Source organism: Podarcis gaigeae (assembly GCF_964106915.1).
Source record: "Podarcis gaigeae genome assembly, chromosome: 16".
In the NCBI taxonomy this organism is placed as follows: domain Eukaryota; kingdom Metazoa; phylum Chordata; class Lepidosauria; order Squamata; family Lacertidae; genus Podarcis; species Podarcis gaigeae.
Genome location: NC_139693.1, coordinates 38,238,426 through 38,251,263, shown reverse-complemented (window position 1 = coordinate 38,251,263; position 12,838 = coordinate 38,238,426). Strand labels below are relative to the sequence as shown.

At 42.0% G+C, this 12,838-nt stretch overlaps 1 protein-coding gene across 1 annotated transcript; it reads left to right on the top strand.

Moving 5' to 3' along the window:
* The first annotated feature begins 32 nt into the window (after positions 1-32).
* Positions 33-12,534, top strand: GTF2H3 (general transcription factor IIH subunit 3). Its single transcript, XM_083717627.1, has 13 exons — positions 33-144; positions 1,548-1,627; positions 2,008-2,114; positions 2,705-2,850; positions 4,141-4,203; positions 4,770-4,799; positions 5,748-5,776; positions 5,871-5,945; positions 7,192-7,245; positions 7,993-8,061; positions 10,210-10,345; positions 10,459-10,495; positions 11,207-12,534. The coding sequence occupies exons 1-13, from the start codon at positions 135-137 to the stop codon at positions 11,274-11,276; spliced, it is 906 nt and encodes a 301-aa protein (XP_083573753.1). The 5' UTR covers positions 33-134; the 3' UTR covers positions 11,277-12,534.
* The last annotated feature ends 304 nt before the right edge of the window (positions 12,535-12,838 follow it).

The window sequence follows — 12,838 nt, the reverse complement described above, 5'->3', positions numbered from 1 at the left end:
TCCATGCTGCAGTTACTTCCGGGGAAGCGGGAGGGAAAGTGGGAAAAGTGACGTCGGGATGACGCGCCAGAAGCTGGCGTGACCTCATTCTCGAGCGACGGAAGTCCGCCTTCCTGTCCCTGCTGCGGGGCGATATGAGCGGAGGTGAGTCTGCGGCGCCTGGCGTCGCCTCCCCGCTGCTGCCCCGGGATTTCAGGCAAAAACGGGGCGGGGAAGGCTCGGCGGGGCGATTCTGGCTCCTTCCGTGGGCTCCTCTTGAGTTAGCCCGGAGGGAGGGAGTCTCACGCGCGTGGCTGTCAGGTTCCTCCTCCTGTGTGTGTTTTAAGTTCTGGTTCTGTGGTGTGGCTGCGTCTGAGCATGTGCTGAGTGTTTTTCCTGGTCCTTAAATATGAGCAGAACTCCCCCCCCCTCTTTTTTAAAAAAGAAAACTGCATTTAAAATGGGATCTAAGCTAAGCACTCACCTCTTAGCACAATTTTTACCCCTCCTTGGGATTCAGGTGTAAACGTAGGCTACTAAACACCCACTGAAATGCACAAACGTATCTCCACACACACAGAGATCAGCTTTCATTTGCATGTTAACAGCATTAGTGCTAACTGGAGCAAAATAATTGATTACAGCTTTCTCTCCTCCACTTTCACTCTCCCCTCCCGCCACACCTCTTTCTTTTCTGGCAACTTTCTTGGGCTTTTAGGACTAGTAAAATTTTGTTTGCGTGGCACCCCTCCATTGCCTCCAGAGACAGACAGGTGCCAACTGCCTGCACATTTGCTTACATTTCCTATCTGTAAAATGAAAATAATAGTATTTAACTCAAAGAGATATTACAAAGATTTTCTTTTATTTTCTTACAATTATATCCCACCTGTCTTTCATCATAGAGCTCAAGGTTACATACACTTGGTTCCCATCAACACTACAGTATTCAGAAAGAAAGAAAGAAATGTAACTCCCAAGGGCTGCTGCTGCATCTATTTAAGAAGACACTGGAAGCTTTCCACACTGAGCAGGCCTGCTGTTATAGCACCTCTGTGGATGGATGTAGACTCATAGAATCATAGAATTGTAGATTTGGAAGGGACCCTGAAGGTCATTAATCCAAGACCCTGCAATGCAGGAATCTCAGCTAAAGCATCCATCCACTCTGCTTAAAAACCTCCCAAGGAAGGAGAGGCCACCACCTTCTGAGGGAGTCTGTTCCACTGTTGTACAGCTCTTACTGTCAGAAAGTTCTTCCTGATGTTTAGTTGGAATCTCCTTTCTTCTCCCTGTAGATTAGGGGTGGGGAAGCTGTGTTGTTGTCCAGATGTTGTTGAACTCCAGTTTTGACCAAGCTCAGCCAACAGGGCCAATAATGATAATGGGAGTTGTAGGCCCACAGCATCTGGAGGGCAATGGTTCCTTGCACCTTCTGTAGATCATTAAGAGACAGCAACAAACAAAATGGATATAGACTGCAAATTTCAATCCTCCTACAGAGCTGGGAAACTGTCAGCTAATGTTTTCACAGTTTTGGGGGCTGATGTTTCATTATTTTTTTCCAGATGATGAGCTGAACCTCTTAGTCATTGTTGTTGACACTAACCCTATTTGGTGGGGAAAGCAGGCATTAGGAGGCTCAGAGGTAAGACTTTCCCATTATATGTGAAACCTATGTCAGGATCATTGATTTTCTGACCTTTTTTAAAAACAACACTAATTTGGATGCATTATAATCTAGATTGAAGTCTTCAGCGTTGATACTAAATAAATGCTCCTGTGAGTCTGAAGAACTTCCAATTAAATGCATGGTCCTATGTCAGTTGTAGTTAGAACTGGACTGATAAGGTGCTAATTCAGTGTGCTAATGTGCTGTGTTCAGTGCAGAGCCAGCACCAGGGGTCAGCATTGTTGGGCAGTTGTCAAGGCCCAACCTAAGTACAGTTTGATGAGATGTTCACAAATTTAATTTCCCATTTTAAATCTCTGTGGTGTTTAATAATTCTCCCCTGCTTTTACCCACAGCTTACATTATCAAAATGCCTCGATGCAGCCATGGTGTTGGGAAACTCGCACTTATTTATGAACCGCAACAACAAACTGGCTGTGATAGCCAGTCATATACAGGAAAGGTATTGTAGCTTTTTGGATGGTTGTAGCTTTTTAATGGTCAGGCATTTGGAAAGAGAGCTGTGGATGGACTACACTAGGAAGAGGCTAGGGTGGGTGAAGTTCAAATAGCAGCGTATCAGATTCTGAAGTTAAACAGTGGTGGGATGGCTGGATCTCAGACTTACTCTTCTTTGGAGCCTCACAAAAGACATCAAACTGGCTGTTCTTTGGAAACAGTGCTGACAACGATGAATTTTGTCTGATCCAGAAAGATGATTCATGTATTTGGACTTGCGCCAGGTGAGCATGTGAATGATCCAGCAAGGCAGTGCATGAGCTCTGATTGCTCACCTAGAGGCTTGTAGCCACGTGAGCATGTAAATGGCAAAGGGGGGCTTACCGCCCTCACAATGTTGCTGTGAAGATAAATGAGAACTGAACTCTAAAGCATTTTATATGCTGAAGTGTATGATAGAAATCAGTAGGAACAAAATCATGCACATTTCCTTTTTACTTTTCATCTTGTCTTTAATGCTGAATGTTGTCTGATGCTTCATATTGTGGCAATTAATTATGGTAATTATGTTAATACAACTTCAATTTCTCTTAGTCGTTTCCTCTACCCTGGAAAACATTGGGCACCAGCTGATCTCTTTGGTGAATCTAATATATCTGGCAGCAAGGATGGAAAATACGAGTTGTTAACAACAATAAATGAAACTATTGCAGAAGAGATCAAGGACCTTATGACCAACAGTAAGATGAGAAGCTGGTTTGCTCTGCTCTGTTTCACAGTCTCTGTGTTTCCTACTTACTTTTCCCCTAAACCATTTAACCCTATGACCAGGTAGAGGGTTGACTTCCCTTAGAATGCATTACTATGAAAGGCAGTTTTGCTTTATGTAAGGGATGGGGAACCTGGGGGCCTCCAGATGTTGTTCAGCTCCAGTCAGCCCCACTCAGTGTGGCCAGTGGTCAGGACGTAACATCTGGAGGCCTACAGGCTTGGATGCAGACCCCTTGGATGCTGCATCATCCACTTTCTCTTTTTCCTTTGTGGCTGTTCCCTCCACCCAAGTTGACACGGACAATTGCCACCTGCTCTTATTTAGTCTTGAGAGATGCCTACACTGCAAATACCATGTGTGATTTAAATGGCTATACTAGTGGTTCTCAAACTTTTTTCTTTGGGCCACACTTTCCAGATTTTTTTTTTTTAATTAATAAGAAAACAAAAAGAAACAACTCATAGCAGTGCCTGATTTATGACATAGAACAAAATGGCATATGAAAATGGTGTATCCAGGAAGTATAAAACAATGCAGCTTTATGAGAACAGAAATCACTCCCAAGGTATAAGTATATATGAGTCTTGTCCAGCACTCTGTTCAAACTGCGATTCTGGATCACAACCAGGATTGTCCTCGGTATCACGTGATGCTCTTGCTCTCATTTTAAAAAGATACCTATCCTTATTCTGCAAATAAAAAATCATTTTGATACTATTCTATACTGCACTGAAATGTTTAAATGTTTCTTTGATTGTCCTTGAATCTTTCTGCCACACTTGCCATTCTGCCCTGCCACACCCTTTAAGAACCCCTGCACTATACATTTCTTTCTTTAGTTCTAACATTTTAGATCTCCTTTCCCAGGCACTGACCACCAGACCCGGACATGCTTAGCTTCAGCAAGGGAGTGGTCTCATGTGCCTTTGAATTATTCCCTAGAACAGAAGGCACCAACCTTTTCAGGCTTGTGGGCACATTTGCAAACTAGAGAACCTTGTGGGCACTGCACACATACCAGAACCAGGCACACAACACAACCTGTTCTATAAGTTACAATAGAATCCTTCTTTCAAGTCTAATTTCCATGGGGGAAGGAAATCTACAGCAAATGGTTAACAGGTTTTCATCATCATCAAGAACTACCTGTAGTTAAAGCATAATGTGCAATTAACACAATAAAGCCAAGAAATACCAAACCATGTACTCATTTTGTCTCTGTGTTGTGTCTGTGTGTGTGATTTCTCTTTTGTGGCAGCTGAAATAAGAGGGCAGCAGACTGAATCATTACTGGCAGGATCTCTTGCTAAAGCAATTTGCTGTATCCTTCTGAAACCAGACTTTTAAAGTTTTTCCTGTTCTTTCAAAACCAAAGAATGGAGATAATTTATGCAACCACTCCTGAATTTGTTGTATGCATGTGTTGTGCTGTCATTCTGCATCATACTTTATAAAGGGTTTTATAAGCAAAAAAAGGGTGGGGGGAGAGCGGTAGGTCTCTGCCCCCAAGGAGCGTCCAGTGTATTACATACATCTTGACAGTGGAGCATCCAGTATACATTTGGACGGGGGAAGGGAGAGACAGACAAGCCTAGCAAGAGAGAAGTGGGGATAAATGAAGCTATCCCTACTTAGGCATGGTCACAGTTCAGGAAGGAGGATGAAGGAGTTATGCTAAATGTTTAATGGAAAAGGCAAGGAGAGAGCTGATTGATGCAAAAGAGGTGGCAGTTCATATATATTCACCCATGGAAGCATAAAAAGGTACCTTATATATCAGGCCAGATGTATTAGTACCCATAACCCAGAAATTCTGCTTTTATAATATCTGTTACATGAAGATGCTCTTATTTTTAACAAATTATTCCTGAATATTACATGTCTTAGATATTCACAGGATAACTAAAGAGGGAAAAGGTACAGTATTATGCTTAACTCAGTAACAGTTACTGGGGTTTTTAAAATAAAAATGGGAACAAATTAAGAGAGAGAGAAATGTGGGTTGACTTTTTTTCATCTTTATTACTCTGAATTAAATGAGCTTACTACTTTTAAGATTTATTAATTGACCTTTGCATGTGTGTGTTGTTTTCTGTGCAGATATTAGATATAATTTGGCCTGATGCATTCATACCTGAGCTCTGGTTAAGGTCTGAAACATACAGCAAAACTATAGTATAGCTTGCCAAACTAAGCTCTGGACTTGGAAGGCAAATATAGGGAAACCCCTGTTTTAAACTATGGTTTGCAATTAACCATGGTTGATACTAACAAGAGTTTCTGAAATATCTTTAAACGAAGGTTTCATATCCTGTTTTCCAGCCGGTCCTTAACAATGTTTGGGGTATATAGGAAGCAGTCTTACAGCAGGCCAGGCTGTTTGTCTATCTAGTCCAGTTTGCTCCAGTATGTGCCATTGTGGTCCCCTCCAGACTTCAGGGTCTCAGTCAGAGAAGGATCTTCCCATCACTTCATAGAATTGTAGAGTTGGAAGCGACCACAGGGATTATCCACCCCAACCCCTTGCAATGCAGGAATCTTTTGCCCAATATGGGGCGCGAACCCATAACCCTGGGATTAAGAGTCCTATGTTCTACCAACTGAGCTACCAAGGTAGATTCCTGGATCCCTTTTTTTTAAACTGGAGATGTCAGGTGTTGAACCTGCAACTGCATGCCAAGCATGTGCTCTGCTACTGAGCTATGATTGTAGTCAGGTGATGTAACATTTAACCTTGCTTAAAGAAAACAAACAATGGAGGCTGCATAGAGATTTTGTGAACAGACTGACAGCAAAGCTTCGGAGTTAGATGCAATTATATCTGTATATTTCTCCTCTTTCCCCCTCCCCTCCTTCAATCTGCAGCCAGCCAGGAAATCAAGTCTAGGATTTTGGTAAGACTTTTCAGATTTCCTTACAAATACTGAATCCCAGCAGACTCCACTTGGTCAGTATAGTAGACTAAGAAATGCCAATTTCTTCACCCAGGTCATAAAAGCTGCTGAAGACAGTGCGTTGCAGTACATGAACTTCATGAATGTGATCTTTGCAGCCCAGAAACAGGTGATGCTAATAGTTGATTATGACACCAGCAGTATTTCTTAACATGTTAAAATTGGGGCATACTCTGGGGTTGGCCAGGTTGGCCCCCACCAAGGGTGCAGGCCCATGGGGGTGCAAAAATTGTGCCTCTCCACTCTGGCTTGGAGCGGCTCAGAGCCTGCCTGGGCTACTTCTCCCCTGGGTGCCTCAGCAGAGGTCGCCAGGGACGGGAGAGTGCCAGCTCTGCACTTGCCAATGGTGCAACGGAGCCTAACTATGCCTCTGGGTATCGTCCCAGTCCTGATTTTTAAAATTCCGTTGTTGTGTTCAAGACATTGGGGGGGGGGGCTGACAGTTTAAAATGCCGACACCCACACAAATGATAAGCACCTTTAAAAACAAGAGTGGAGACCCTGTAGCCCTTTGGATTCTGTTGGGGTCTGACTCCCATCAGCCCCAACCAAGATGGCCAAGTCAGGAACGGCCAGAGTTGTCGTCCAGCAACATCTGTGGATGGCCACAGGTTCTCCGCTGTTGGAGCAATGGGTTTATTGTGGCTCCGGCTTTTGGAACATTGGAAGCTGCCTTCTACAGAGTCGGACCACCACATCATAGATTAAAGTCCACATCCTCACTTGCCTTCACCATGAACTCATGGACCCAGCTCAGTTCTGATGCTAAACCTTAGTGGATTCTTGCAAGAATGAGCTGCAGCAACCCTCAAGCTTGCATGCCCTTCCCTTTAATATTCTGTTGGGAGCTGCCCAGAGTGGCTGGGGAAACCTAACCAGACGGGCGGGGTATAAATATTATTACTTCTATTACTATTATTGTTACTACTCCTTTCCTGCTTGTATTAATGTGCAAGCTCCTTAATAATTTGGGGCTGCCTGATCCCTTATCTTCCTGCCCAATCACTGAGGTCTTTGCACGAGGGAGGGGGGTCACTATTAGTGGCATCCACCAGAGTCCTGGATTCACAGTTGTGGCCGCAATTTTGTGGAACTCTTCCAGTTGAGGTCAGTAAGACCTCCACCCTGTTGAACTTCCAGTGCCTCCTGTTGCCTTTTTTAAAATTCCAGCTAGCATTTTAATTGCAGCCTGACTTTAGAACTGATTTTCACTTTTTATATTGCATCCTTGTAAACCACCTAGAGATGTTTCTAGTTACATGGTATATAAACGGTTTAAATAAAAAGACAAAACTCCCATTTCCTTTACTCACATTTCCAATAAAACCTAACTCTCATTTCCCCTGGTTTTTCAGAATATTTTGATTGATGCCTGCGTTCTGGATTCTGATTCAGGGCTCTTGCAGCAGGTAAGATGTTACTGAGTCATTGTCATTGGCTGCATAAATCTGGAGTAGGTGGGGCAGGGAGGGGAAAGAAGAGTGAGACGTCATCCAGAAAAGGAGGCACAGCTGCTGGTTGTTGTGCTTTATTTACCAGAATGCATTAGTTGTGATTCCTGCACTGCAGGGGGCTGGACTAGGTGACCCCACGGGGTCCCTTCTAACTCTACAATTCTGTCTTTCTGTCCTGCAAATAGATTATAGTGTTAGGAAGCCTTTTGATCAGCACCCCAGTATAAATCCCAGCACAATCTGGGAAGTTATTGCAGCACATCTGACTATTATCATTATCATTAAATAATGTGCATTATTTGCACATAGTTTGAGTATGGAAGGTATTGTTATCTTGGAATTATTTTGCAGGAGAGGGGCTTCCATGTCCTTGAAGTAAATTTTAGAATACCCAGATATCTAGAAAATAGGAAGAGGTTGTGACAGTCATGAGGTCTAGGAACTTTTTATTATTTTTAAGGGAATTAACAGATATGTACAGGCCCCAGGCACATTTATGCTGAGTCAGGCCATTCCCTATGCTGAGTCCGCCTCGCTTTACTGGTAGTATCTCTTTCAGGCGGGGTCTTTCCTAATCTTACCTGAATAATCCAGGATTGAACATGGGGCCTTCTGCATGCAAAGCATATGTTCTACCACTAAGCTGCTTACTTCCTCCTGGTGTTACATTGTTTTTTAAAGTAATAACGCCATGTTTTCCAGGCTTGCGATATTACTGGTGGCATTTACTTGAAAGTACCCCATATGCCATCTCTGCTGCAGTATTTGCTGGTGAGTTCCACTTTTCTATATTTATTCTGGTTCAAAAGTGCTCCATGAAAAAGGTTGTAGAAATTGTTGGGCCAAGAGTCATGCCTGCATTTTGTGTGATGATCTGTAGAGTGCCCCTTTCCTTCTTGACATATGGGATGCCCAAACCTTTTGTGGCCTTGGATTGATTCTCAGTGCAGTGATTTACAGTTTTTTTAAAGCTTTCCTTTTTTAAAAAATAATATTTTTTATTAATTTTCATCAAGAAAAATACATATCGCACCACATTACAACTTTAACAAATTTTCTCGTTTTTGGACTTCCTTCAGCCTCTCTGACAATCATGCAAATTAAACTTTTTAATTACCGGTACACATTTCCTAAATTTGCTATTGCCTTTTAACATACCCTTCCACACCTGTTTTTCTTTCTTACAATATTTCTTAGGTTTTTACAGAGCTTCTTTAAATGCCACTAACGTTATTTCATTATCACTTATACATTCCCAATCCTCCACTAGCTTTCCCCAGTCCTCGATAAACTTTTGATCTCGTAGATATCTAATCTTCCCTGTCAGTTTATCAAGTTCTGCATAGTCCATCAGCTTCATTCTCCACTCCTCCAATGTTGGTACTTGTTCCTGTTTCCATTTCTGGGCCAGTAATATTCTTGCCGCTGTTACTGCATATTGGAAAAGTTTACAATCCTTTCTATTTATTTCATTTCCTATAATTCCTAAAAGAAAGGCTTCTAGTTTCTTAACAAATGTATATTTCAACATTTTCTTCAATTCATTATATATCAATTCCCAGAAGCTCTTCACTTTCTTACATTCCCACCACATATGGTAAAAAGTGCCATCCTTTTCTTTACATTTCCAACATTTCTTACATGTTTTATACATTTTTGCAACTTTTATATTATATATTTTATATATTACAGATGGTGTAATATACCATCTGTACATCATTTTCATAACATTTTCCTTTAACGCAGTGCATGCGGTAAATTTGATATTTTCATTCCATAATTTAATCCAATCATTAAATTGTATATTATATCCAAAATCTCTGGCCCATTGTATCATAACAGATTTAACTTCTTCATCCTTTGTATGCCATTCCAGCAAGTTTTTTTAAAGCTTTCCAGGGAGGGTAAATGAATAAATTTTGTGCTAACATTTCGGATAGGTAGACATTGCTCCATAGAGCATAGCTGTATAAGAGGTTCTCAGTCATGAAATAAACTCAGTGGTCAGCAAACTTTTTCAGCAGGAGGAGGCTTGTTCACTGTCCCTTAGACCTTGTGGGGGGCCGGACTATATTTTGGAAAAATAAATGAATGAATTCCTATGCCCCACAAATAACCCAGAGATGCATTTTAAATAAAAGCACACATTCTACTCATGTAAAAACACCAGGCAGGCTCCACAAATAACCCATAAAATGCAGAGATGCATTTTAAATAAAAGGATACATTCTACTCATGTAAAAACACACTGATTCCCGGATCTTCCGCGGGCCGGATTGAGAAGGCGATTGGGCCGGATCCAGCCCCCCGGGCCTTAGTTTGCCTACCCAAGAATTAAATGGAGCCTCCAGGTTCAGAGACAATGTGCTTGTGAACATAAGACAATGCACCGTGCTTTCAAGCTGCCAAAGATAACTGACTAACCACCACTGGAAACAAAGCAACGGGCTCAGCAGACATTGGCTTTATCCAGGAAGCAAGTCCTTGACATTCTTAGTCCTCAGATCCAGGTGTGGGCAGACTTAAGGCTTGTGGAATTTACCTGGTTGTCAGCATCTTTTTTATACTGGAACCCCAATGTCTCCCAGCTAGAGCCAGGTGTGAAACAGTGGCGCCAGTGGCCAAATGAACCCCATGAACCACCCATTGGAGTGAGCTGGATATGCAAGGTCAAAGCCACATCTGGGTTACTATGCTCAAGGATTCTAACAATGTACAGTAGTTTAGAAAAAAAACTTACTGTGTTGTGACAATTGGGAGTTGGGAACTCCTGTCAAACATTGCAAATCACCCTGCGCTTTTCTAATGCATCCTAATCTACCTTCACCTGACCCCTACTTTAATCTAGCCATGTTCTCTGAAGTTAGAAAGCTGCTGCTATTATTATTATTATTATTATTATTATTATTATTACTACAGTGGGTATATTTGCCTGACCAAGAACAAAGATCGCAGCTAATTCTCCCACCCCCTGTTCATGTTGACTACCGAGCTGCCTGCTTCTGCCACAGAAATCTCATTGAAATCGGTTATGTCTGCTCTGTGTGTTTGTCAAGTAAGTCTTATTATCTGATTGGTTTCACCAGGTTTTGATTGATTTCTGTAGCCTTCCTTAACTAGTCTACAGACTGTCTGAATGTATCTGTTGTTGTTCTTTTGTCCACACAGTATTCTGCAGCTTCAGTCCAATTTGCACCACTTGTGAGTAAGTGACCTTGATATATATTTATATATATATGTATTTAAAATAAAACATGTCCAGGTAGGGCTGCATTTGTTCTGCATTCTCTGCATAAAAGCAATAAAAAGTTTCTGGCCCTCATTCTTGCAGAGAGAGGGTTTCAGACATGTGTTCATCATGTTTGTGGGAATTGGAACTGGGCATAGTTTTCAGTAGTTTGTAGACAGGAATTTGACCCCTTCACCTTTTTAAGCTGCATGACCCTACTAGACATGTTGAAGATTCAGGACAAATAACAAGTACCTGTTCACACAATGCATGTGGGATTTGCTCCCACAATAAGTGATGATGGCCATCAGCTGGGAAAACTTTAAAATAGTAGACAAATTATGGCGGATGTGGCTACCAATGGCTGTTGGCCACAATGGCCATGTTCTGGCTCCACTGTGCCTCTGGACACAGGCCCCTGGGAACTGTGGATGAGGTGAGTACTGTTGCACCCGGGTTCTCCTTGTGGGCTGCCCATAGGCACCTGGAGCAAGGCAGGAGCAGTTAGGTAACAAAAGCAACATCAGGTGAAACAAGCCATTGTTACTTTGCCTGATCACAAGACTGATCCTGGATTGTTCAACACATCTTAGATAAAACAAACAATGGCTTAATGTTATGTGTGAACACACCCACAGGTGCAGCTTCTAGCAACCCAGCCAGGATTATTATTTTTTGTCATTCCAGGACTGCATTCAAGATTTCACTGCCAGCTGTCATGAAGTCTAAGAAAAAGAAATTGAAATTGGCTGTCTAACAGCATTGTTGGTGTATGTTGATTTCCATGTGAATTTCACATTGTAGCTGTTAAGCTACCGATGACGGTTATGGGACACTGGAAAAGAGGGACCTGTATGATAATCTCTGGGGCTAAACGTTTTGGAACAGCCACATAAGTTGGATGCAACTAGTCTGTTCAGTGGCCCATGTTGACACTTAAAACTTGTGCCATATTACAAAGTCAGGATGGTTAATCTGTTACTGCCTTGGACCAACGGCTTCAGCTAGTGCAGCTGTAAAGCCAGGAATGCGTAAACCCAAGAGTGATGCTTCTCTAATATAGCGTCCTTGGACCAACTGCTCCGTTTGGAACAAATCAAATCAATTTAAGCCGTGACACCTCCTTTAAAACGAAAGCCCCGATTATTTAAATAGAAATCTAATATTTGCCTTAGGAACTGAAATTTTGGGGCTCCTGGGCTGGTCCTGTAGAGCTCCTTTCAAATTAGTAGAAAGAACTGCCCGATTTAAAGAGTGCAGAAGCCTTGGACTCTAGACTGCTCTGAGCTATGGCTTTCAGTATGGTTAACAATGCATCTTAGGTATTTGTCCACCCTCACCACACTTTTTAATAGTGATCACTACACCTGCTTTTAAACAGAGCCAGCTCAGCCAAAAATTAAGCTGGAACAAGCAGATTAACCTATCACAGTTAAATGCCACCACTGAAAGCAGACCAACAGCTGCTTGGCAATTTCAGTAATGAAACTGAGTCATATGCTTCCATGCCGTGAATTATCCCTGTTTCCTAACAGAATGAAGGAATTCTGACAAAGGCAGCTGCTGCTCATGCTGAGTTTGCTCTGCTTTGAGAAACCAGGAAAGGTTTGGTCTTCCACACTGCAGTACCAAGTGGCTTATCCTGTCTCATGTTTGACCAGCAGCAAGGAAAGATTGAATAGTGTGCTGAGGCATAACCTTTTCTCCTTTTCAGTACTTCTGGCAGAAAGCCTCTGCCATGCAATTTTATTTCCTTGAATGTTGGACAAGGTTTCAGCACAGCCAAAACACACTTTCTTCCATCCTTCCACAAACAGTTGTCTGTGTGTGCTTTGCTTCCTGAGCCCAAATTTAAAGATTTATGCTACATTTGGTGGTCTATCAGGAACCAGTGCTTTCTAGAGATGCTGTAATTTATTGACAGGCCTGTATATTATACTGAATCTTTGCCATCTCAATGCTGTTTTGTTTTACAAATGTTTTGTAACTTTTCCTTAATAAACTGCTTCTAAGAACACAGGATTCGGGTGTTTTCCCTGTAACAGCCTATAATTTATTTGAAGAGCTTTGCTATAGGCAAGACCCTTTACAGGAACCACCATTGGTGGACAGACATAAAATCAGGCTCATTTAGGAGGGGCCTATGCAGGATATCTACACAAGAAACAGGTAGGAGTTGCGCAAGTGCACAGTCCTCTGGCCCACTAAACTGCATAGTTACTTTATTTAGTTAAAAATGCATGTCCCACTTTTCTTTAATTACAAAAACCCTCAAAGCAGCATACAAAGAAGCTCATAAAATGACTTAACCTGCAATTT

What these genes read in the sequence shown, in the direction of transcription:
- GTF2H3 (XM_083717627.1), top strand. An exon ending in CAAGGACCTTATGACCAACA is followed by an intron (nt 2,851 to 4,140) that starts GTAAGATGAGAA and finishes CTTTTGTGGCAG; the next exon opens with CTGAAATAAGAGGGCAGCAG. An exon ending in CTCTGCTGCAGTATTTGCTG is followed by an intron (nt 8,062 to 10,209) that starts GTGAGTTCCACT and finishes TTATTACTACAG; the next exon opens with TGGGTATATTTGCCTGACCA.